General features: G+C 42.4%; 1 protein-coding gene across 1 annotated transcript in view; it reads left to right on the top strand.

Moving 5' to 3' along the window:
* Window positions 1–25: 25 nt before the first annotated feature.
* Window positions 26–26,923, top strand: part of UGT8 (UDP glycosyltransferase 8) — a 41,484-nt gene continuing 14,586 nt past the window's right edge. Inside the window, exons 1-2 of the mRNA XM_074589014.1 lie at window positions 26–505; window positions 18,470–19,293. Of these exons, the coding sequence (XP_074445115.1) occupies window positions 18,472–19,293 (822 nt within the window). The 5' untranslated portion in view covers window positions 26–505; window positions 18,470–18,471. The remainder of the gene's footprint in view (window positions 506–18,469; window positions 19,294–26,923) is intronic.

Below are 26,923 nucleotides of genomic sequence, written 5' to 3'. Positions count from 1 at the left end.
GTGGAGCTGCCCGGGGAACCGGGGCAGTGCATGGGGCGGGAGGGCGCCCGGCCACCCGGACGGCAGATTGTCCTCGCCGGCCAAGAGCGGGGAGGGGGGGAAAAGGGGTGAGGGCGGCCTTTCCCCGTTTAGCCCAAGGACCCGGGGGGGGGGGTTCGAGGGCAGCGGCGGTGTATGCGCCCGGCGGCAGCGCGGCGGAGCGGAGCGGGGGCAGCGGGAAGTGATGAGAAGTTGAGGGAGGGACGGAGCGAGGGTGCCCTCTCCTCTCTTCTCCTCGGCCGCCGCCGCAGGTGCAGCAGAGCCTGGGCGGAGGGGACAGGCGGGGCCCGGCGCCGCAGCGGAGGGGCTCCGGCGGGAGCAGGGCCTCAAAGCCGGGGCCGGACACGGAGCCGCGCGAAACCCGGCTCGACTGAAAGGAAGAAGAGCGGCGAGGAGCGGCTCGACCCGGTCTTCGGCTCGTTACCACAGGCAGCGACCGCGGAGAAACGGCCGTGAAGGGAGAGCGGTGAGGGAGCTCGGGGGGCAGCGAGGGTCGGAGGGTCTCTGAGGCGGCGGGTCCCTGCCCGGGCGAGGAGGAGGAGGAGAAGGAAGGTTCTCCTTTGACCTTGCTGCTTTCCCCGCTCCTCTCAGTTTATCTCCCCGCACGCTCGGTTTCCTTCCTCCTCCCTCCCCTAACGCAAGGGGAAGCCCGGGGCTCCTTGCATCACCCCGCGGCGGAGGGTCGGGGAAGGCGAGGGTGCGGTGGGGCGGGAGAGCCATGGCGGGGTTGGTATGCGAGGGGGGAGAGAGCCGTGGGCTGACTAGAAAGAAGCCGCAGGGGAGGCCGTGGCGATGCGGTGTCCCCTGAGCGAGGGGACGGCGTGACCTGGGAGCGTGTGGCGGGAAGCGCCGCGTCCTTGCGGGGGTGCTGAGGGGCGAGAAAAGGACACCCCTTCCCTCACCCTTCCCCTGAGGTGAGCTCGGGGGAGAGGAGGGGTTGCGGGGCGGCGAGAAGCGCGACCCGGCCGGGCACGGCACCTGTGTGGGGAGGGAAGGAGGGGAGGGAGCCGGGCAGTCTCTCTCTCTCTTGGCCGGCCGCCTGAGGTGCCGCAGCGGGGAGTCGGCGCTGGAGGCCCGGCAGGTGCCCGCCCTTGCGCCTTGAGGAAGTTGGGCGGCCGTGTGAGGTGAACGGAGGAGGAGGAGGGAGGGAGGGAGGAAGGGGGGCCGCAGCGCTGAGGTGAACTCACTCTCTTCCTCAGCGCTGAGGAGGGGAAGTTCGGGGGATGTAGCAAGCCCTGCCGGGAGGGGGGTGCTGGGGCGGCGGAGGACGGGGCGGGGGGGGGGGGGGCAACCGGTTTTGGGTTAATTCAGTCTTGTGTTGCGCTTTGTATGCGCTAATCCGAGGGGTCTCTCGGCCGTCGGTATCGCCGTGAGGGGCTGTCACCCGCAGCCGTCCCAAAGTCGGGCAGCTGCTTGCTTGTGGGTGCCTAGTAAACGGATTATTTTTTTTTTTTTTTAATTAACGCGGCTGCAAACTTCAAGCCGCAAGGTGAGGGAGCTCTCTCTGAGTGTTTGCCCTGTTCGCGAATGCGAACTGCGAGTTTTGAGCCAAGCCGCCTTGCCTGTGGCGGGAGAACGTTGCATAATTGCTGCTATTGCCTCCCCGTATGGGTTTAAAAAGGAGGAAAGCGGTGAAGCGTAGACTTCTGAGGGAGAATGTCAATAAAGTTGCGTTATTTAAACATATTAAATGGTATCTTGTCTTTTACGACTTGTTTACATGCTCGTTTTAGGACTGACTGTGGAACAATAGGAAATCATTAAGAAATACGCAGCCCGTTTTGCGTGCTCATCAGAGTTGCCTGGGGAGGAACAGCAGCGAGGAACTTTTAATAGCAGAGATCCTTGAAGGTCTTCCCCCCCCAACCCAAACACCTTGAAAGTAGTATTTTTGTTTTTCATGTTATGACTAGGTGACTTAGTTTTCAGAATAATTCACCTGTTATTACTTGCTTCTTAGACACGTATTCTAAAAATTGTCTCGGTTAGACTTCCTATCTGAAGCTGCCTGCCTGGTTTTCCAAGCAACTGTCACACAAGGTCACTCATATATTTTAGCTGAGCTTGTTTTATAGCACCAGCACACCATAGTATGCAAGTAACCTTTACTTCACACTTCCTTGTTTTTGTTCTTTTGTTTTGGTCATTGATCCAGGCTGAGTCCTGGATACTGCAGTGGCTGTTGTTTGTTTGTTTGTTTTTTTTTTTCAAAACTACTGACTAGTTTGTGCTAGTGTCTTATATTCTTTTGGACGGCTTTCATGCTATTGTGAAAATTTGTCGAAATACAAGGAAATGAGTACTTGGCCTGAAGTGCTTGCATTTTATTTTTCTTTTGCACAACATTTGCCACCAAAAGAAGCTTGTTGCAGGAAGCAAGAAAATAAAATTATTTACTTTTTGTCATATGTCTATTAAGTATATAGACTCTAAGGTGAGAACTGTGTTGAGTATTTTGTAAGTGCCCCTTACATTTTATATTCTTAAGAGTGCTGTAAGCAGATGAGTTGTTCTGAAGCAGGATTTGGCTGGAGAAACCTGAAGGACTAACCAGGGCTTGAGGAGAGGGCATCTGAGACAATCCCCACATCCTCATTCTGCACAGGGTGGTGTCACCTGAGCTCTGGAAGGGTCCTCATCTTGCCTGTGCAAATGGAGTGGAGGGCAGCTGATTCACTAACGAAGTGGTAACAAAGCAGTGGAGTGGTTTTGTGTACTGGTGGCAGCTTTAACTTAGTGAATGGCTACTAGCTGTTGTAGTTTGTTGACAGTCACTGCAGCTGTGGCCTGGGTTTAGGCTGTGATTAAAGCAGGACTGGGTCATAACTCCAGATTAGTAGCCTATGATTAATTTAGCCGTTTTAGTTATTGTTCAGAGGAATTGAAGGTACTCAGAACTACCGTGGTTAATTGAATCCTAATGCCATATTTATCATATCTAAAACACTTCAGAGGTGCTATCCAAATCAACCCTTTGGAATGATAACTATGTTAAGTCAGTTCACTTGAAGGAAGCGTATTGGGTTGAATGAAGGCCAGGGCTGCTGTGGATCGTGACAGCATGGTCCAATTGGTTTGTAAATAAAAAGTGAGAGAACCTGCCATAATTCTCTGCTGTATATAACTTGCTGCAGATTGACTTGGTTGATTTCTAGTGATGTGCTTTATTTACAGGAATGGGAAAAAAAATCAAATTCATCAGTCTTCCCTATGTGGTAGGTGTGTTACTACACATGCAGACATGGTGTGGGAAGGTACTGTGGTAAGCCTCACAGTCCTTAAAACAATGCCACTGAGCGTAGCTTTGTGTATGGCCTTTTCTGTACCTGTTGAGGCTTGTACAGAGGATGTGTTTTGCTGCAACACTCCTCCTACCACTCAAAAATGTTCTGCAATTAATTATACTAATAACTGTAACAACAATGCCTATACTGACTCGACTATTTTCTAATTGACCTTCCTGACCGTGAACTACATTATTTCTGACTTTAACTGCTGAGTATTTTATTACCCACACCTACTTTCCTTTGTGTTTCCCACTTCGGGTTCTTTCAAGCGCTTCTTCCCACATCACTGTTGTAGTCAGCTTGCTTCCTTTAGAATAGTACCAAGAATTCATCTCGGTTTACTCCATCTTGTGTGAGTCCCTTGTCAGTTCCTTACTAGAAAAATCATGCTACACTATTGAAAGCTATTGAGGTGTTTGTTGTAAGATCATATTCAAGAGTATTCAAGAGATGCTTACTAAATGAAATACCTTTTCTGTCTGGATCCTAACTCTTAACAGAAATGCTTGTATTTCTGTTTCAGTATTATAGAGTAATATTTAGAGGAGAATAGGATTGGTGTGAGAAATGCTGCTACGTTAGAAGCAATTGAAATAATTCACCTTCTTTTGTTGGGATTTTTCAAAAAATTGTCAGCATGGATTTATTATTTTTTGTTGTTTTAGAAAGTATCATTGAGCTGAAAACTGATGTTCTGCTATAGCTCAAAGTGTTTGTGAATAGGCATTGTAGAGCGCTCTTCCTGTTTTCCAGGAAGTAAAATACACTAGAACCATTTAATATAATTCTCTGTCCTGAAATGTGTTGCGGTTTTTCCATTTTTTTTTTTCCCCCAGGACAACTATGCTTGGAGTAAATTTCCAAGACCTGTGATGTAAGGTTTCTTGAACCCTTTGACAAAATACTTGTAGTGTCTTACGACGCTTGAGATGTATATACCCTAAATGCTCAGTGTGTGAGGCCCTGGTAATACTCCTTGTAAGAAAGAAGTTCTTAAATTGTCTGTAGCTTTGTAAAGAAAAACTCTTAGGAATTGATCATCATTATTTTTCATTGCAACTCCGTTAAAATATTTTTCTTCATAATGTTTAATCATCTAATAGGAGAAGAACTTTCCATGTCTCCTTTTTGCTGTTACGTGGTCACACCATGCTATACTTGAATTAGTTTTTTATTTTGCGAATTATATGAGAGATTTTGTGCTACAGTTCTTGACTTGGAGCCAGTGTGTTGGAGTAGTGGTGAGTCCTTTCTTTTGGAAGCTTTTGAAATTTTTAGTTTTTAACATAGAATTTTGTGTGTGTTCTTAATTCCTAAATATGGGAAGAGTTAATGACATTACCTGTGTTTTTGTGGAATAGCTTCATTGTTGAGCTGTTAAAACAGTACACCTAACGGACTATACCTGGGACGCTTCTTAAGTCCTTGCTAAGTCCTGAACTCTTTGGTCAATAGATCGTTTTTTAGAGAGAGAATAGCTGCTAGCCCAGTTCAAAAAAGTGGTTTTTATATTGGAAGAAGTGATGTTAAATGGAAAAAATACCACCAAACTTTGCTTTTTTACAAACTGTAAATGTAACAGTTACGATTTAAGAGGTTTGAAAGATGATGTAGATAACTGCTAAGTTATATGGTTCAGAGATGCAAAAAAGTTAAAACCTGATTTTTTTTATGACAATTTCTATTAAGTTCGCAGTTGTTATGCATGTAATCTTATTCGTATAGGGGAACAAGGATAGCTTTCTTTGCTCTATGCTGTTCTTTCCTCCTATGAATGGATGGTTCAGCTTCATGAGAAAAGTAACTTAAGACTATTTTCCCTTCCTACTCAGTAACTGAAGGGAGAGTTAATGGGAAATCTTGTGTCAGACTCATATTCTGAACTGAGTTGGAAATGAGCCTTGATGCCCTGGTGAAACAGTGTGCTTTTTAAAAACCAAACCAAAAAATTACAAAGGTTGTCTCTCAGTGTATTTGAGGGAAGGTAGTTGTGTGAATATAAAAGGTGGAGGATCTTCTGAGTTCCGTAAATTAATCACTCTATTCCGTTAGAGAGTTGTTTTCACCCATACATCAACACCACTCTTCAAAAAGTTATTTCATACATTTGTTACATGTGAGGATTGGGTGCATAGCTGTAGCACGGCCTTCAAAATTCTGAAATTCAAGGCCTCAGTTGTGACGATTTTGATTAAAGTGCAGTTACATATGCTGGATTTTGATTCCCCTGCCCCACCACTACTTAGAAGTTATTTGACTTAAGTTGAATAAGGCTTTGTAATTTCATGCCAAGAACACCAGTTGATAAAATGAAGGTATTTAAAAAAAAATTGTAAAAACTTTCATCAGAAGTAAGGTAATTAGCATTAAAAAACCTATGGCCAGTACTCATGTGTTGTTACTTACTTGCCCTTAATTTTCTTTTCAGGGCATCATTGTTGTTGTCCCAATGTATTGTTTGAAACAAGAAATTCTCAAATTCGGAGGAAAGTCAGGTATTTCCTAGCTTACAGTATGAATGGGATCAAAGAAGCATACCTCTCTGAATGAAATCTGGGTTAGGAATGGGAATTTTGGCCAGAATACCGCTGTAAACGTTAGGATAATTTAAAGGGCATATAGATGCACTTTCTTTTGAAAGTTGTAGCTTTCTTCGGAGGTGAAGCAGGTGGTGTGGCCGAGGAGCCTGCCGCAGCTCTCAAACCCGGCAGCCTGGTGGGATGTGCTTCCTGCAACCTGCAGCGCCTGGAGAGGGAACCTGGTCTTCCGAATGCAGTTGTGTGTCCCTCCTCTTGACTACACCTGTGCTTGAACCAACTGAGAATGCAGATTTAGTTACTAATTTGAATCTGTTTTGTTTCATGGAAAATAATGTTCTCCTTTGGCTCACCACAGTTTGATGAAATATTTTGTGTAAGATGAAACTTAGGAACTAGACATAGAAATAGCAATGCAAATGTAGGAGATGATGTGCCAAATAAATGAAGATTTCGTACTGCTGGAAACTCTCTAATGAAATATTCTTTGAAGTGAGCATTTAATGTGGTTTCTCCCTTCTCACTTTAACAGCTGTTACTGAGAAGTGGTAGTAGTCTACATCGTATCAGTTTCAGATTAATAAGATTTAGTGCTTTTTTTTTTTAAAAGGGGTAGTTACAGAATGTAGATGCTGTATGCACATAGCTATATGTTTATATTGTAAGTCTGCTTGGGAAGCCAGTTCTGTCAACTTATCATAATGTAAATGGGTGGTAGAAAATATTTTTTTTGATAGCATGGGTGTGCTGAGATGTTAAACTTGGACCTTGGTAGCAGTATCTTTCTCAAGAGCATTCTTAACTAGAAGGTTGCTGCAGGTGAAGACCTTGCAGGTGAGGTTTGGTGTTGGCGGTACTCTCATAAGAAATCAAGCATAAAATGCTTGTGGGAAGCTTTGTTTACGCGTTTTTCTTTCTAGCAATCGAAAGTGGAAAATTTCAGGTGTTCTTTTGTAACATGACTCGATAGGTCAGTCTGGTGTTTGGGGCATCCCTGGCTTGTGGAGCCTGAAAGTCTGTAAATGTGCACTGTTGGTGTAAACTTTGTGAGGACTTGCATCAAAACTTGCCCGTGGACAATTGGTGACTTACCCAGATTTTTCTTTCAAAGTTGAGAATATTGTAAAATAGATCCGAGTCTGGTGTGCAGTGTGTCAAATTTAAGAGCGCAACCTAAAGCTGCCGTATTTCTTTAACCATTCCTAGTGATCAATCTTTAATTACTCTGCTTTGGGATACTTTGGTAATTGTTTTGCTTATTTATCAATTGCTTTCCAGAAGTGGAGGGGGATCTTCTCATCTCGGAGAAAGTGCAATTTCAGTGGGTAGGAGGAGGCATGTGCACATGTAGAAGCCCTCGATGGTCATCTGGATGGTTTGTTGTTGATTTGTTTTGGTTTTTCACCCAGGTGATCCTTTGTGAATCATAGAGCTGTGAATCACCTTTATCTTGACCCTCTGCAAGTTTTGGATCTATGTCTCTTTTTTAATATTTGTAAATGAATGGATTATGCTTAAATCAGATTGTCTTTGAAAATCCACGGACCCTATCTTTAGACCCTTTCTTTTCTGCAGTTACAATCCAGTCTGAGTCAGCTACAGATACTGGGCATTGGCAGGAAGTTTTGGTATATTTAAAAATCTTTATACAGCTACTGCAGAAAACCCTGAGTCTTTTCTTACCCCTTGCTGGAGTGTAGTCTGCACTTTTAGAAGGTTCCTGAGTTGATATCTGTCCCTTCACACTCTGGTAAGCGATGGGGTCTTGCTCTTAAAAACTAGAATCTAAGGATTAAACTACGTAGAGAGAAAAGACGTTATGTATGCTGCTTTTATCCTTATTCTAACAAATGAATTCTACTAGGAGGTAATTCAAAGCAGACACTACAATATACAAATCTGAAAGCAAAACGCAATACTTTGCTTTAAAAAAATTACCTGTAAATTTCAAAACAGAACCTAATGATGAGTGGACTGAACAAGCTGAATATAGTTGGGAGTGTGTGGTGTTGCTGCATAGTGTCGTGAGCAATTTAATTATTTTAATTGAGCTGAATAAATGCAAAACATTCTTAACTCAAGTATTTTAGTATTTCCCATTGCAGAAACAAACCTGCTATAGTTTCCCTTGTGATTCTCTTTGTGTGGCTTGTTAAAATGTAGTTATTTGCTATAGGATGAAGTCAGAAAACGAACAAAGAAATTCATTCAGTGCTTCTAGGTGTCATGTGATGGCGTGACCAGGGAGAGCTTGTACCAAGCTGAGTCTAGCTGTAGTGAAAGATGAAGCATCCCCCCCAAACAATTTTTACCGGGATTTTAGTTTAACTTTAATATGTGTTTAGAACAAATGTTGTTTTAGATCATGAGGCTTGTTCATGAGGCATAATTCATGCTTGTGTGGTGGTAGCGTGTATAACTATAGGCTGTGTTTGTTGCACCAACGAATTAAGCTTACTATAAAGTTGTGCTCTGAAGTTTCTTCCAGACCCTTCTTTGGAGAGCCTTTTTTATCAAAGGAGGATGTAACTGATGAAAGGCTTAAAATCAGGTGGAGTCAGATTTTTTTTTTCTCTTTTTCTTTCGATTCAGCCAGTATTTTGATGCCAGTGTGAAAGAAAAGGCTTCCTGGGAAACTCTGACCCCTCAGTGGAGGCATCTTTGTCTCCATCAGCTGCTGTGGCACTTGTGCAGGTAGAAAGTTTTCTTCTTTCTGCACTTTACTCCTGTAGCTCTTGACTGTGCAGCATGAAACATTGTGAGAAGTTGTTCTGTTACTGGGCTCTTCTGGGCAGAGCAGTCTCACGCAGCAGTTTGTGAGCCAGTAAATGACATCTTAAACCGCACTGGTGTGTCTAGGAAATGTGGAGTAACCTGTTGACTTCTCCGTGTTAATACCCCTGCCCCTTGATGTCGCAATATTATTTCTGGTTGCTTGCTTTCTGGTGCAAAATGGCTGCAGCAGGTTGAGAAACACTGCTGTCACTTCTCAGTACTTGGAGGAAATGTCTCCAGATGTTGAGGGGACTCTGTCAGGGACTTGTATGTTCTCCTGTGAGCTCACAGTAGCTGCGAGGAAGATGTATAATTCCCATGTTGTTTTGGATGAACTAGACAAATCTCTCCACAAGGAATATATGTGTCTTGCTTTCAGATAGATGACTCTTTCATTATATGTAGTCAGCATTTCTGTTTCCAAGGTGCTGGGAGTGGAGTAACCGTGGGCAGCAAGGAGAAGACCTGCATAACAGAGTGCGCCAATGCAGAGAAATCTGAGGCGCTTGCCCACTGAGTCAGGTTGCGTTTGGTTGAAGGTATGTAGGTTTTGGAGCAGGCTTTTCATTTCTCAGGTTTCTGCACTGTGCTTCCTTTCTGTCCTAGAGGTCCAAGAGGGCACATCAGTTCTGTTGCAACACCGTGTGCGTAGACGGTCAGCTCTGCTCTGGCGCAGAGGCTGAAGTGATAAGCACAGCCTGACCTGAGCTGCCCTGCTGATGGGTCTCTGTGCTGTCTCTCACCTGCTCCCGGTTCTGGGATACCGGTGCAGCTGCTGAGGTGCTGGGACCGGGAGCCTCTTCTGGTCTTGCTGTATTGCTTGGGACAGCAGCAGAAAGGATGGGGTTTTTCTTCCTGCAGCACTTCTAGGCCTGCCTAAGCCTTACAGAAGTATTTGCAGTAGCACTTTGGTTTACCAGAACACTGACGGGTAGAATACTGTTTGCAAATGCTAATCCCCACTGCATAAGGTGAAAGACATAGATTATAAGCATGTTAAAATACCCTGTTTGAATTGCCCAGTGCACAGCAGGAAAAAAAGGCAACTTGCTCTTTTTACTTTCATTTGGGTTATTAAAATGTATTCCTGAGGTATGTGGAGTTGTTTTAACTAGCCTGTCTGGTAGATCTGGGAATACTAGTGTTTCATAGGGTGTAAAATCTTTATGAAAGTCACTTTGATGCAGTTAGTTGGACTGAATCTTGAAAGTGGATACCGGTACAATAGTGACATTCAATAAGGTATGTCTTTTTAACTGAATAATGTTTTCTCAGTTCTAGTGCATAGATTGTTAGGAAATGTAAACTGTGTGAAGGGGAATGTGCCTTTGCTCTGTTGTAACGTACATCACGTTATGAAAATGTTTAATTAGATTTCAGTCCTTTACTAGCAGGTAAGTCTCTTCTTGGCTGATGCTGTCGATACTGCAGTATCATAATCCCGAAGTATGCAGGCCTTGCTATGGTTTAGAAGTGACTTTGTTTAAAAGATTGAGTGTCTTACTGTTAGTGACTTCAGAAGCCTTGGATAAATTTAGAATCCATTCATAGAATAAAGGTAATCTTTGTAAGTTGTTAATCTTCGTAGATATGATCGATCTTTTCAGAAGTTTAGGATTGTTTTCCACAACGATGAAGACTGATTTAAAGGTGTTCTTTTAGAAAGCCAGTGGCAAAGTGCTACCAAGAATGTTATACCTCAGTCACTCGCTATAAATTCATTTTAATAGGATGTTATGCCTTGCATAAGAGTTCTAGTCCCATGTAACTTTCCTGAGGATCTATCTGCTAGCATGTCCATTGAAAACATTTTGTGTACTAGCTGTAAAACCTGTATTTTGAAAGAGAAGTACCTTGTCACTTCTACCCTGCTACCTTTTGAGTGAGGCTTTTTAAAATTGTTTTTCCACAACTCTTGAGTACAAAAACTTAGGTAAAATCCTTCAGTGTTTGATAAAACATGTTACAGAAGGAAGCTGTTACTAAAAGAGGTTTCATAAATTGCCCATCACTTTGACTCCCTCTTAATAATTCCTTTGCTGTTTGCGTAACTGACACAATAAGTCTCTAACATGATTACAGTGCTGTTGCAATACCTATAAATCTTCCTCTCTTTTATCAGTAGATGTGTCGTTCTTGTACTCATTGAAATGCTTCAGTCCTTAGACAGAAGGATGTGGTTGTTCAAGAAACTGTACAAAGTAAATGCAAAAGCCTGCCCTTGTTTATGCACACGTAATTTCTTACTAATTATTTCCACTAATTTCTCAGTTTATTCATTTGGTTGAAATAGGAGCCTGTAGTTACAAGCTAGATCCTTACCACTTATCTAAAACACTGCAACACAAAATAGCAATCACAGCATGCGCTACCTCAGCAATTAGTAACAAGATACGTGATAGGGAAAACTTCAGACTATAAATCTACAGGTTGTGCAATACCTGATTATCAGACTCTTTTCCTGGATAATAGAATGGTTTGCTGCTCCAAGGCTCTGTGCATTCACACATTTCTGATACTTTTGTCAGTTTTACAGCATATGCTTAGTAGCAACCGCTTCCTAATCTTAAACTGCAATTTGCTGCCTGAAGTCACCTTATGGGCCTGATTTACTTTAATGCTCCTAAAGGATTATGGAGTAGGATTTCCTATTACTTATGGAATATGTACAGAACAGCAAGCAGTATTAGAGGTTAAGAACGTATTTTTACAATTGCCAGCTTAAAGGGTTTAGGAGTCAAGTTGTACTTCTAGCTTAAAGAACACAGTCTGTCTTACTGTTGTCTGTTATGCCACTAATTAAAATTTTCCTGTGTCTGTGAAAGTCTCATGTTGTGAGACTTGCGGTTAAACATAATTTGGTCAGTGCCTTTCATCACATAGGTAGCTCTTCCTTAATCTGGTGCTTGGCAAAAAAAAAAATTATACGGACAGATATTAAAGAAAATGTTTTTGAGAGGGACTTGAAAAATGACTTCTATTGTTTCAAGAGATGTCTTGGAGGAAGTCGCAAATAGAAAGAGCGACCTTTTACCTGTTCATTCTTCCCTGATCTTGAATTGATGCACTGCATTCATGCTGGTGTGTATGTATGTATTTTTGTCTTTAATATCAGCTGCTTGCCTGTGGCTGACACAGCTAAGATTTGGTTTGGGTGCATGTATTTTTATCACCGAATCATCCTGCAATCGGTGTTAGAGGACCTTTTATTTGTCTTGGAATATTTTCTTCCTCATTCAGCTTTTATACTTACCTGTAAGTGCTTTTTGTTAGCCATTCCTTGCTATCTTAGGCTTGATAAAATGCTTTGCTTACAGGGCCTTTGGTCATGCAACTTGCGTTGTAGGGCTTGGTTCTGTATTTGTTTAACTGAAATGTTTACAAGCCTGTGAAGGTTGGATACCATGCTTTATCTGTAAAACCATGTTTAATAACAGCTAAAGCAAACAGATTTGCGCATAAAATAAGTTAACGTTAATGGGATTTTGAGTGGGCAGGGCAGAACTGGGGCTTCAGTAAATCAGGTAACAATCCAAGATCCGTCCCTGTTTCTTTCTCTTCTGTAATACTTCCTTTTTATTAAGAGTCGTAGTAAACTATAGCCAGTAGCTGCTTATGTGATTTTTCAGAGGGAGTTTGTAGTGCTCTCAGTAACAAGTTGTGTTTCAGTCACAACCTAGCGCAGCATTTTTCTTACCGTACTTCCAGCCATGTGTCCCTTCTTACAGCTACAATACATACTATCTCCAAAGAACTAAACACACTATATATGTTTGCCTGTGGTAAATGCTGCTGTTGGGCATGGTAAGGTGGGATTGGCTCCTGAGGTGATGCTGCATTGCTTATGGCCCTGGTTTTTGACCTCGAATGGAGATAGGAGCTGGTGGGATAATGGATGTTGAGCTGCTTTTGGTGAAAGAAAAGCAATCAGCTCAGCAGCAGCTTGGCCTGAAGCCTGCCGCAGGCGGCTGCGGTACATAACTGATAACTGGTCTCCCTATGTGGAAACTGCATCAGACTTGCAACTTGTATTAAGTGTTTCGTTGCTGACAAAACTCTTTTGTCCAAACTCTTTTCTGCCTTTTGTTCCAATTGGCACAGATCACTGATATGAAATTTGGGAGAGTTTACAGCTCTAAAAAGCAGGGTTTGTATTTTCCCTTCTAAAATACTGAGTTTTGTGTAATGAACTGATAGGGAAGAGAGAGGACAATCCTGTGAGCCAGATTAAATGATAAATCTGTGTGTTATCAGAACTCTAGTGGCAGTTTGCAGTATGCACAGTTTGCTGAAATGCATACAAATCTCAGAATTCCTCCCCCCCCCCCCCCGCTTTTTTGCTCCTGTGGTGCACATCATTATTAGCTTTCTGTTCGGGCGTAGTCATTTCGGTGCTAATCACCCATGCTTTGCAGAGGTGGAAGTCTAGTTGGTAAGCCTGCTCTTTTTAATGTGTACTGGTGTCTGTTAAATTGTAATGAGTAACTTGAGCTCTTTGGGTAAGGTGAGAGTGATCAGCAGCTAGAAGATTGCTCCTTTGCTGTCAGTATGGTGCTGCTCTTTAGTACGAAGGGCACCTTTCTAGGCAGAGGTCCCCGTCTTCTGACCAAACTACAAAGGTAAACTCAACAAAATTTAGCCAATCTAAAGAAAAGCTGAAAGGAAGGGAATGACTTGGAAGAGCTAATAGCGTGACTGAGCTCAATCTCTGTAAAACCTCGTCTTCTGCTTTAGAAGTCAGGAGTGTCATGTGTTACTAGTGAATAAAAAGGACTCTCTTTATATTGTTGTGGTATGTGTAAGTGGGTAAGAACTGTTTACTTTTTTTGAGTAGTGTTAAGTATTTGTGTAGTTTGAATTCAAGCTGTGCTGCATACAGAGGTGTCTGAGAGCCTCTTTTGCCTCTAGATCTCACTACAATGGAGGAAAACACTGATGGGAATGCTGACTTGAAAATGGTTATTTCTGTGAGAATCAAAAATAGTAGGTAGGCAGCTGGTAGTATAAAACGGGGAAAAAAAAATGAAACATGTCTGTAAATTTTAATTACAATGTGATTAGCAGACTAAGGATTGGCAGTAAATCCGATCTCCAGTATGTATTTCAGTACTGTGACTGACTTACATAAATTATTAATGGGAATTATTTCAAAACTATTTGTAAGATTTAAATATAACTGTAGTATTAGTTCAGTTTTATAATATTAATTTAAACATTAAAGACTTTTCAGTGTACTTTATATAAACATAAATGCCATTCAGTTTCTTTCCACATTGCCCAGTTTTCAAGTATCAGGCATTTGTGAACAATGGCGGGGGGAAGGATCCTCCCCCTTATTTTTTGACTCTGAAAGTCACCAATTTCTGTATGGTCATGCTTCTTGTTCTAGATCCTCCTTGGTCTTTCTGGGTGAATGGAAAAATATACTTCTAAATCCTGATTATTTTTTTTTTTTTAAAGAACTGTTTTGATCAGCTAAAAACATCCCTCCAGCAGTCTTCCGTAGATGTGCTTGGTTTTCTGTAACACTTCAAAACTCGTACTTTCTCTTTCACTTGGAAAAAAAAAACCAACCTGCATGTAGGTCATAACTGCATGAGAAGCTGTTGGAATAGGTTTAATGTTTAACCTTTTGGTATTCCTTTAATCGTTAACTTTTTCTCACTGCACTCCAATAGATGAACTCTTTACAGATGGCAGTTGGTTTCGCTCGTATAAAGCCGCTCCATGTGTCTTTTGTCCTCCATACCAGTTCTAGTTTTTAGGGCTTTTTATCTGAAAGGAGTAATGACTTCAATTTGGTGATAATTTGGTGGGCTGTTTTTTGGGTTTTTTTTGGTTTGGCTTTTTTTTAAATCTTAGAAATTTTTAGATTTTTTTTCACCTCTGTTATAAATGGATCTTACATACCAGCTCAGGCACACAAACCATCTTATTTAATGGAGGTAAATCCTAAGCAGAAGGACTTAGGGTAGAGGTACAAAAAAGCTTTATATTAACTATCTTGGAAAAATGTGTCATCCTCTGGCTTTGGGCTTTCTTTCCTTTTTTCTATCAGGACATTTGACATGCTCCTGGTATTCATAAACAGAAAGCAGTTGCATTGGATGTTGATTCTTTTTTATTTGTTTTGGCAAATGATGTATTCTGGGAATTTACTGCTGGAGTATGACTGGAAGTTACTGGGGAAAAGTCCCTGTGCTCTGGGTTTGATTAACTTGCTTCCAGCTGAGCACCACCTCATAATCTTCCTGACCCCTGGAAAGCCCCCTTTACCTATGTGCTGCTTACTAATTTTGGAGGTGAGCCGAATCATATATTCCCAAGCCTCCGCAGCTCTCCCTGTCTTGGTGGACGTTCCTGACATGCTGGAGGAGTTCATTGCTGAGGATGGTTGGAGTGAAGGAGCATCTGTAGCTGAGCTTGTGTAGTTGTGTGTTGCTGCCCTGTTGATGGCACTGAGCACCTCCCTCTTCCCTCCCAGATTGCCAAATGGGAATTATGCTCATGATTACAAAGTGCTGTTACATATTGCCCTTGTTCTTGCTAAATACAAACCTTCCAAGCTCCCTGCTTCTGTCTGACCAGGGGATGAAATGATGAGGTTTCATCCTGCAGGTTCCTCCCAGAAGTTCAATAGCAGGTCAAAGCCATTTTTCCCAGTAAAAATGTCACGTAATCAACATTTCTCTAATGGCATCATGTGTTTAATATCTTTATGGCTTGGCAGGTCTGGTACATATTTTCCTGTCCCAGTGGAAGACGCTTTCATTGAAAAGGGGAGTTGCATAATAGTTTTTTCAGAAGCAATTTATTTTTTTTATCAGTTCTGAAGTTACTGCAAGCTACAGATTCCTGCAGAAGCATCGTGTGTCATCTTTTGACACTGATACACCTCAAAGGAGAAAAACTAATGCTTGGTAAAGTGCTTGTAGTTATATTGGCAGACTTTCATGTTAGGTAGGTAGAGCTTTATAGTACCTTCATAAAGAGTAAAATAATCCAATGCAATTCCCATTTTGGACGTTTCTGCTCAGCGAGGGTGGGGATAGGAAGCAGTGGGGTGGTACTGTTGCTATCCCAGGGAAGTACAGGTGTAGTTGCTATGGCTTTTCGTGGCATGCGTATAACCCCAGCTGTGGAAAATACACCTTGGGGCTAAGGCTTGTATCTTCCTGTGCTGTGCTCTGGGCCTGTATCGGGTCAGGAGATAAGAGTACAGCCGGCATGCCTGCATCTGGCAACCTGTTGGATCCTGACTAGATCCTGACTAGCCCTTAGGCTCCAGGAACCTTTGATTTATACTGCTGATAGAAACATTAACTGTTTCTGAGTTTCCCAATCCTACACCTCCATTCATGGTTTTGTACTATGGCTATTGTTGACAGGAGTAGTAACTTAATACCATGGGAATGCTTCTAGCATGGGGTGATGTAATCAATGTTTTTTTTCCAAGTTTGGTCATTTTTTTTTTAGTAATTCATTGACAAACTGTTATTTACTTATTTTTTTTTAAAACCACACTTACCTAATGAGTGTTATCCTCCAGTGGGGCCCTGTTGAAGGTAGCTTCAGCGTGGCTTGTTGGTACCAATATTGAACACTACACTGAGCCTGGGTACTTCTGTGCTTGTACAGCCCTCTGCTGCAGTTTGAAACCTGCAAGTTTATGGATGGGAGCGAAGCATTCCCAGAATGCTTTGTCAGCCTGTGAATGTGGTGGTGGTGTGGAGACCTCAATAAATTCTCCGTATTTCAGTTCCTCACTACCTGCCCATGGGTACTATAAGGTTTCGCTGTGCATCTTTGTGCTGTGGGCTTTGTCTTGGTAAAGAAAAAAAAAAAAGAAAAACAAACAAAACTGGCAAAACCCATGTGTCTCTGCCTGAATGAAATTTTTTGTGCACGCACTACTGCTGGTGATAATTAATTTAAAATTAGGTAAAGATCTCTAAGTGATGGTCAGTAATCTCCTCCTAGGCAGTGGCTATCACTACCTGAAGTCAAGTGTGGAGGAGTCTTCAAATCCAGTAAGAAAACTTTTCATGTGAGAAACTTGATAGCTGATGTCCCTTGTGGTGATTTTTTTTCCAACTTTACTCGGGCTTGGTGCATGCTTATAAGTGTTTTGAAGTCAAGCCACTTGCAGCAGCTGGAGTAGGAGAAATTCGGGGTGTTTTTCAGAAAGCTCAATATTATATAGTAGCAATACAAATATTAGATGCTCTGTTGGTGAGCTGGTAACCCACCTAACATTTAAAAAAAAAAAAAGCTAAAAATGTCCTGAGCAATCTGTTGTAGGAGGGTTATAAGACTGCGCTGTAAGGAGATAATGAGGACTAAGTAGCAGTGTTATGTTTCTGTTGTGCTTGTTTACAAAGGACACTGCAGCAGACTTGGGTTTCCACATGGATTGGTTTGGCATGAGAAAAGAGCAGATTTGTTTGGTTTGGCTTGCACTTGTTCCTCTGTCCTAGGAGGGCTGAAGTGGCTGAGGAGCTTTCTGACATGCCCTCTCCATGCTTCTAATGCACTTTGCTTTCATCTGGTCCTTAAAATATTTTATAGGCTTTACTCACCAAAACATGGGGTTGGGGGCGTGTGGGTATTTTCCCTTTTCCTGGCAACCTGCTGCTGTCAGGAACTCTGTGTTTAGGGTGGCAGTGGGGTTTTCGGCATAGGCTAAAGTTTGTGCTTGAGTGCGTGCTTAAGTGCTGATTTAAGTAGGTTCAGAAACAAGTACTTCTAAAAGTGCTTCAGTGGAAGTTGTGATGTTCACATGTGTAATACTAACTCCTGCTATTTCACCTGTTCTCATACAGAAAGTGTCATTTTTGAAAGCTCAAAGTTGGTTCTTATTCAGAGGTAGCATCTTCCTGCCAGATTTTGACCTTCTGCACCGGTATGGCTGATGAGTGTTGATACTAAAGACAAATGTCGCATGAATTTGTATGTCCTTTTAGGAGGAAAAAAAAAATCTTATCTTCTCTATTCCCATTGGCTTATATGAAAACAAAATGGCAGAAAATGTTACCCTTAAATTAGAACAGAGAGTTGCAAATTGAAGGAGGATGGCTTGAAAGCTGGGGGTAACTGGTGGACAAGACCTTGTAGTAGAAATGCTCCTAACCGTAATAACGGTAGCGTGAAGTGTGGCAAGCTCAAACTCCAAAATTAAAACGGACATATTAGAAGTTCCAGTTGAGGGGGCAAGACTGAATTGTATTTATAAGAGTCATCTTACATCCTATGCACTGAAAATCACCAGGGCGTCCTTTGGGTCTCATGTGAATAAATATGGGATTTTAGCCTTTGGGTCTTTGAACTTATCATCTTTCTAATTCTCGTGTGTGTGTATATATATTTATTTTACAATGACAATAATGCAGCTGTGCTTTTAAATATAATCCCAAATGTAGCAGGATCTAGCTTTCAGACCTGACTTCAAGACCTTAGAGCTGTTGGATGGCATAAGTAATTCGGAAGCGGTGCACATGGCATCTCTGTGGAGGCTGTGTCATTGTCTCAGTTGGTTTTCCTGCCATTTAATGCAGGTGCCGTATTGGTATCTGTGTTGGAAGAAGTCTCTTGTCTACCCTTAATGCCAGGTGGGAGGGGGGGAAAAGGCGGATCTTGCTGGAAACCGGGCATTACCAGATGCACTCTGAAGCTGAGTGGCTCTCTTGTTCCCTGTGACCGCTGCAAAGATGCCTTTCAAACAGGGAGATGCGGTTAGCTTTCATGGGGCAGCCACGTAATAACTCCTTTAAATTCCCAGGTAGCATACAAACCTGTTTTCTGTTGATGTAATGCTCTTATTTTTCATTTCAGCTATGAAGCCGTACGCTCCAGCTTTCATTCTCCTATGGAGTGCTGTCGGGATAGCGAGGGCTGCCAAAATCGTTGTTGTGCCGCCAATTATGTTTGAAAGCCATCTTTATATTTTCAAGACTCTGGCCTCAGCCTTGCATGACCAAGGTCACCAGACAGTGTTTCTCCTCTCTGAGGGCAGAGAGATTCCTCCATCTAATCACTATAGACTTCAGCGCTACCCAGGGATCTTTAACAGCAGCACCTCGGATGATTTTCTCCAGTCCAAGATGAGGAGTATCTTCTCTGGGAGACTGACAGCTCTTGAACTGTTCGATATCCTGGACCATTATTCCAAGAACTGCGACATGATTGTTGGCAACCGAAACCTCATGCGTGCCCTGAAACAGGAAAAATTTGACCTGCTCCTGGTTGATCCCAATGAGATGTGTGGATTTGTTATAGCTCATCTTTTAGGGGTTAAATATGCCGTCTTCTCCACTGGCCTCTGGTATCCAGCAGAAGTGGGTGCTCCAGCTCCCCTGTCTTATGTTCCAGAATTTAACTCGCTGCTCACAGATCACATGAACCTATTTGAGAGGATTAAAAATACTGTTGTTTATCTTATTTCAAGATTTGGAGTCAGTTTTTTGGTTCTGCCAAAATACGAAAGGATAATGCAGAAACACAAGGTTCTGCCAGAACGGTCTATGTATGACTTGGTTCATGGATCCAGCCTGTGGATGCTTTGTACTGATGTAGCACTGGAGTTTCCGAGACCCACGCTACCCAACGTTGTTTATGTGGGAGGAATCCTAACCAAACCGGCCAGCCCTCTGCCAGAAGTAAGGTTTGCTGAGCTTTACAGTAATTCCTGTGGTATCTAGTTGAGCTCACATGATAAATGACGGTTTTTAAGCTGTGAATTCCAAATGGGATCCAGTGGCTTTTGTTGTTGCTTGGTGAAATAGACCCTTGAAGTCACTGGAAGTAGCTTGGGGTGATGGTGAGGGGAACTAGCAGACACAAACTTGTCAAAATGAGTCTCTTGTGGTTGCAGGAAGTATTTTGCGTTTCAGTAAGGTGCTTAATGGTACGGTAGAGGAAAAAACAGTGCATGCTTTCTTGGAAACTACATCTGTAGCTTCTAACCAAGTGTGGGCTAACAGGGGAAGAAGGGAGAATGGATGAATACTGCTTATGCTTAAAGAACCCCTTTGATAGGTTATACTATCTAATTTCACGGTAGTAGTGGTTTTATGGAGACTTTGCTTCCCTTGTTTTGATAGGTAAAAATGTCTTTAAAAAAGTGGGTGTATGTAAGCACAAAGAGACTGGGCTAAGAAATGGAGACGGCGTGAGTTGACACAAATGGCACCACTGCTGCACTCGAATATGAATTTTTACTGTATGCTTACTTGCCATCAGGTACTGAATGTCAGACTGAAATAGTGGTAGTGACTGGATTGATTCCAGAAATCCTGGCTGCACAGATTAATAATTAAGTTTGATTACTTCAGTGTGCCATGTGATCTTTGATACCTGATACCCAAGAATGCCTTGTTCAGCAACACAATAGCGAGTGATGGGCAGAGAGAAATTTCATGGAAAACCATGTCCTTTACGCTTCTATTTATGTATGCATAAACAAATAGAAGCATCCATTAATAATCATCTTCAATTCAGGATCTGACTGGGTGATAAATAGGTAGACCTGCAGTGCTCAACAATTTCCTTCTAAAAGTGTCTTGTTCAGCCTTTGCTTTTTGCGTGAAAACTGCCAGGCTTGCTTTTCACCTGTTTTACCCTGAAAATTGGTAAGGCTGAGGGGTGTTTTTTTTTTTTTTTTTCTGTTTCGTTTTTTTTTATTCTTTGCACTGTTGGTACTGTCTTGACTTCACAGTACCTTTTTTTTTACTGACTCAGAAAATATCAGATAATTCTCATCTGGGCTGCAGGATGTGGAGTGGTGAGCCCAATTCCCTCGTCTTTTTTTTTTTCTTCCCCTGTTCAATGTTAAATGTATCTGAGCTGAATGAGAGGAGGCACTTCAATCGCACTCTGAAAATAGTAGTGATTAGATCCCAGCTTATACTGTTGTCTGTTCTCCAAGGTGTCATCAGAGATGACTGTAACAGTGCTGCTTCTATCTGGTGGTTCTTGCGTGTACATTAATGTGTTCGTGTTTAGAAAGCGTCAGGCTGCACAGATATTCTGAGAAAGCAGACTAAAGGTAACATGTGCTGTCTAAAAGTCCAGCCGTATTCTCTCCCGGAAAAACTTCCTGGCTCGACTGAGTTTCAGCACTTTTTCCAAACTGATATTTTCTTTTTCTGTAATAAGAAAAATGTCTTTGACAAATTTGGGCACTACATCAACATTGTCTTTTTTTTAGCTCTGTAGATTGGTCTTTAGGGTAAAAAAAAAAAAAATTGTCCTCAAAAGCAGATAGCACTTTCTTTGCTATAAAATAGAGTGGAAGAAAATGAAAGGTGCAGTTTTCTTTCAGTGTTTTGCTATAGGATTATGTGTGTGTATAGATACAGAGATATATGTTTATACGCACATACATATCTGGAGCCTTTTGAGAATATATTTCTGTGTACTTTCTAAATTTACTCTGGAACCACAGATTTCAACCTGTTACAATCTTTTATGATGCAAGAAGGTGGAACAATAAGTAAAATGTTTAACATAGCCAGACTGACAGTGACCTTGAAATATCTGTAGATAGAGTACATGCTGGCAAATACTTATTACTGTGGGGGGGGGGGAAACCACCATATAATTATGTGTGAACCGAGACATTATTTACATTCTTTTCAGTTTTATTGGGCAATTCATTCTTACAATGTTCTAAGTGCAAGATTTGATTGAATGCGAGAGACAAAGTGATTGTGTTCATCTCTTATCATATGATTTGTCCATGCCTAAACTGTTACGCATAATCCACTGTGGTATGTATTGTAGCTAAATCATTGGGCAATCAGTTTGTTTTTACTGAAGATTTAGATAGAATTCTAACTGTCGCCTTATCCTGGCAGATTAAAGTTGGATAGCTGATGCTGCGACTGCTTTCAGCTGTTGTTGCATCTCTAAGGCAGGAGCCTTTGCTAACTTATTTTCTGCAGCTTTTAGTACCTGGTGCATTAAGGTAAGCCAGAAGCAGAGCTGGTTCACGTTTCTGGGCTGGAAACGGTGATGCTGGAAATGGTGATGCTTCAGGAGCTGTCTCGTAAACGGAAGTGATGTTCCTGCCCAGAGATGATCATCAGAGGAGAGGGGTATGTGGCTGGACGTAACAGCTTTAGCAGGCAACTTTAAGCTGCTATTACAAGCTATGCAAGTCTCTTACATTCTCCAAAACTGCTTAGAAGTAGCCTAGTCCACTTTTTCTGTTAGGCAAGTGCTAGGGAAAAAAAAAATCCGTGTTGTTTTTTTTCAGGTCCAAAATACCTGCTCAACATACAATACTCAGGCACCTCAGCGGTGGCACTGCTGCCTTGTCTGAAGTGAGAGTTTGTTATTTTTTTGGGGGGGGCAGTGAAAAAGAAAAAAGTAGTTTATTTAACCAAATCTGAATTCCTACACATAACTGAAAAGCTCTGTTTTTCTGTTAAGAATTAACATAATCAAAAAAGAAAAGGCAGAGAGTAATAATGAAACAATTCAAGAGGAGACAAAGGTCAAGGCCTTTCAAACTGTTACAGGATGGCTGTTCAGTTTTAGGGGATGTGGTTGCTCAGAGTCTGCACCTGTGTTTTTCCTAAACTTTCTTTAAAGAAAAGTTAGAAAAACACAGCTTTAATAGTGTGTAGCACAGGGTGCTGAATATCCATGTCATAATGGTGCATCTGTGAGGGGATGGTTTCCAGAGCTCTTGCTTTCCTCTGTCTCTGTCCCAGTTGCATTAATGACTTTGTTTTAGGGCAGTGGAAGGGTTTGTAAATCCCCCAGTCATCCCCACTTACTGCATGCGGGCAGAGTATTTTTGGTGCAGGTAAATTAGGTTTATTTCAGAGGATGTCAGGATGGAAGCTTTTTCTCCTGCAAACTGAATGTCTGGTAAGAGATATAAGGGTCTGTAGCAGCATTTGGCCTTTAAGTGATGTGCTTTGGGGGAGGGGGGTGTGTGTGCTCGGCTCGGGGACCACAGTGGATGTAGCCAAAGTCAAGCTGCCGGAGCCCGCACAGTGCATCCGCAGAGCCTCTGCCGTGCTGGCGGGGTGCTCGGGTAGGGGCAGGCTGCAGTCCCTGCAGGGACCGTATGTTAGCCGTGCATCTTGTGCGTCACCCGTGAAGGGAACTGGCCTTAGCGAGGCGTATCCTGGTAAGATCAGAAACCAGCATAGCCGATTGTGCAGTTAGGTCTTGTGGCGTGCATGATTTTTAGCTGCTGCTGAGCTCTACAGCAATTCTGCCTGCAGCACGCAGCACCCGGCTGTGGTACACAAACTGCAAATGTGTCTTCAGGATGCAGCCTGCCCAGATGCCTTGGGAAGCCTTTGCCAGGCTCCCATCCTCCTCTCTCTTTTTTTTTTTTTGTTTTGCTGTCCCTCTAAGGCAGTGACCTGATGTTGGTCTGCGCTTGGCGCAGTGTCCCTCGGCGTGGTCGCAGTGATCAGCCTGATGAGAAGCGGGAGCCAAGAGCCAGCCAGGAGAGCAGTGGGTCCTTTGGAGGTCACCGCTCTGCCTGGCTCCCTGCAGCACCTTGCGGCATGGCACGGGCAGCTGGGAGTTTTCTTCTCGGCATAGCGGGGTTAGTCTTGCCCTCTGCAGAGAGGCAATATGTCAGTGACTAAAATTACCGAGGATGGCTCCTCTGATCCTTGCTGCAGGTGGATGAAGCTGAGCATAACTTGTGTCACTGTGCTTCATCATGGTGGTCACTGCTTTGCAAAGCTCAGCATTGGCAATAGGCACTGCACAGTTAGGAGTCGTCATCTGTGGTAGCTAGCCTGCTGTTTTCAGTGTGTGGATTTAGAAGACGCTTCTTGCATAGTGTGCTGTGTGAAAGACAAGGAGATGGTTAATGGCGCTGTTGAAAGACAAGGAGATGGTTAATGTGGCTGCACTCATTACCCATAAGTGAATAAAATCTTGCATGCATGTGAGAGAGAGTCCAGGGTTTGTATAGTTAATTCCAAAAAGAGTATGTTCTGAATTGCATAGAGGACAGTGCAAGCAGAATTAGCCTTAAAAGAGGAAAAGCTAGAGACAGATTGAATATCAAGTCTTTAAGGTCACTGCTGACTTAAACTATGAAGTGTATGGTGTCAGCTGGCAGTATTTTCCAGATAACTGGCAGTCTGTTAGGAAAGTAAAAGGCTTCTCTGCCTCTCTTGTATTAATCTTCTCCAGAGGGATCTTGCGAAGCTGAATGAAGCTGGCTTTTTAAAGTAACACACGCTTTAAGGAACAATGGGGAAACCTCTGCTATGGCATTTATATCTTGTGACTAGGTTGATAGGTAGGTAGGTATTAATCAGCCTGATAAGATACGTCCTTGAATCAGGGTAGAAATGTGACGGGTGCCACAAGCAGCTGCCTCGGGAAATACCTGGTCCCTAGCGAGGAGAGGGCAGAGGGCACTGGAAATGAGCAGGCGTCTTCCCTGCAAGAAAAGCAGCTGAACAGTTTCAAAAAGACTCCTTTCCATCAACGAGTCGGTGATAAGGTGTGTTTGGACATGAATTGGATCCTGCAGTTTGGACACAGTTCTACTTGAGAGAATCTGTGTCGCTTTTAGGAAAAAAAAAATAGTATATTGCAGACTAAAATGATGCAACCCTGTAGTTTTTAAGTTGAGCTGCTTCTTTTTCACATCTACGCAGTTTCTGAAGTTTCATAAATATTTCTGTGTAACGCAATGCTTTTTTTCAATGTTGATCTTGAGGTGGCACTCCAGGCTGAATGCCATTTGTCCTTGACAGGGAAAGAGAAACAAATGACAATTCATTTTTATTTTTTTTAATTCTTCTTTACCTGAGTAAACTAAACTTATGCTACAAAGAGGGTGTTCACGTTTCAGAAGTAGAAGCTGTCCTTTCAGCCCTAGCTGTCAACAAATAGTAATTACAGTAACCTACTCACTCCTCCCTGTGGATCTCTTATCTGATCTTGTTGTTATACAGATCTAGATCAAGGTAACAAATTGGTGGCTTTGAAAATCTTCTCTAAAAAGTTGAGGTTTTTTCCGAGTCTTGCTGACAGTGGTATGTTTACTAGGCATGTTTTAGCTGATCTTTATTATCTTTTAAATTATGTAGAGCAATAAAGAGACGTTTTATTCTAAGGAGTAAAGGATTCTAAAGATCAGATTTTCCTCCTTCATTCAAATTCTGGGACAGTGTCTATAAGCTCTTGCAGACTGTAGCAGTAGATTTTTGTACGTGGTACAGCACTGTCACTTTTTTTTTAAAGTCTGGGGCATAGCTCTTAAAGAGCTACTTTTGTCTGTAAATTTCTGGTGATGTAAAGCAATTCTAGAGCTGTTTTAAAATGTGTGTGGTTGTCACCTGGGGAGGCAAAAAGTCTTTTGAGGGTGATAGAGAATATGGGGCACTCTGTAAATTTGGTGCTGAACCACGTGATCATGGATTTTGGCTCTGAAATATATTTCCACATAAAGCTGCTTCCCCCCCTGACAATTGATCTTTTGCTACGCAAGAGCCTGAGCTATTCAGGTACTTGCAGTCATAAAACTGCTGTTGTTTCCACTCTCAGATATGCCGGTACGGCTAGGTTGATGAACTATGTCTATTCCTCTATTCTACTGCGTTTTAAATTTGGGAAGATACATGATTCAGCACCTACCTGTATAGTGTAAGAGACTGGGCAAAGGATGCAGGGCTGATCTCAGAAATCGGTTAAGTAGCTCCAGTAAAACGTGGTTGGGAAGGTGGACCCTCCAAGTACGTGTGCCAAATATAAGGTGGTATCCAGTGATCTGATGAACAAATACCAAAGTTCTTCAGCAAGCCTGTGCTGTCCATCAAAAAGCAAGTGTTTACTTGGTTCAGGGATAGTAGTACAAAGTGGTTATTTCTCCAGCTGAGATGGCTGTGTGTATCGGGAATGGGAAATGCGAGGCTCAGACCTCGGGTGTTGCATGGGTCAAATCATTGAAGTTATTTTACTATGTTTCTTTATTTACAAAAAATCAAACAGGTTAACATAACTGACTATTATAAACAGGTTTTCTGTTTTAAAATATCGTAATTCATAGTTTTTGTACTGAAATGCACAAATCAACAAGATTTGATTACTTGGGTAATGGGCAGTGCTTTCAAGTGTCGCTTTCGAGTTCTGAAGACTGACCTGCATGTAGGACAAATAACGAGCTAGTGTTTTTCCATGGCTGCTTCTCTAGCAGACTGTAGGATAATTTCTAACATTTTGCAGAGAAACAGAAGATAGGAACTTATTTCCAAAGGCATACTTTTTTCCTCTCTAGTATTTGGAATGTGCTTGAGTTTGAACCCCATGTTTGTATAGTTTGGGAGATTGGCACATAGACAAAGCTGGCATTTAAGAGCAGCAAGCCTAATTATTAATATTACTGATTTATAAAAAAAACGATCTTTGTAATCAAGCCAACTTCTCTTTTCATGTGTCCTAGTTGCTTAAAGGTTATTCAGGTGAAGTGGATAACTGGTGTTTGGCTAATAACCTGCTTGGGCATTAATATATGCTGCGGCTGGGTTAGTGTTAGCCAGCACCCCTTGTTTGGGGTGGCGAGGTGTCCGTGGCAGGGCTCTCCAGGAGAGGATGGAGGCTTCTGAGGAAGAACCAAACACGATGGATGGGGAGGAGAAGGGACGGTCCCATGCCTGGCTCCCTGCCCTGGCGTTAGTGGCTGAGAGCAGGTGGAATGTAACCTCTCCTGTGGTGTGGCTTCAAGCACCTCTTACCTGACCTTCACAAGAGTGCAGGGAAAATCAGGAATGTATCTTCAGCTTCTCTGCCTAAAAAAGCATCTGTCTTCCAATAATGCTGTTCTCGTTAAAAGGTTGCCTTCCAGAGAATCATACCTCCAGGGAGTCAGTTCATCTTTGGCTGAAACCTGGCGTACAGTAATTTTTTTTTTTCAATGCTCCCCGTAAGAGGGGGAAACCAGGGAATTGCTCACCGAATGCTGCTGCAAGTGCTTGGTCGGCCTTCATGCTTTTCGCACAAAGGTGGAGGGGGAGACAAACACACATGTAGATGGGGCTCTCCTAAGAGTTTGTGAGTGCGATCCTGGTCCCCCGAACTAAGTGTAGGAGCAGAAGAGGAGAGTGGGGAGGTCTTATTGAAGGATTTGAGATCTTAATACTTAAACACAGGCTCGGAAGCCAGCTGGTCCTAAGCTTATTGAAGAAGGGGTGATGACTCATGGCCTGTTTAAAATATGTAAATATTATATAAACATATGTAAATATTACGTGTGTATATCTCTGTGTGTATACAGACACACAAATACATGTGTGGGTG

The sequence above is a fragment of the Larus michahellis genome, chromosome 5, assembly GCF_964199755.1.
Source record: "Larus michahellis chromosome 5, bLarMic1.1, whole genome shotgun sequence".
Lineage (NCBI taxonomy): Eukaryota > Metazoa > Chordata > Aves > Charadriiformes > Laridae > Larus > Larus michahellis.
The sequence above is the reverse complement of the archived record's forward strand: the minus strand, read 5'-3'. Positions and strand labels throughout refer to the sequence as shown.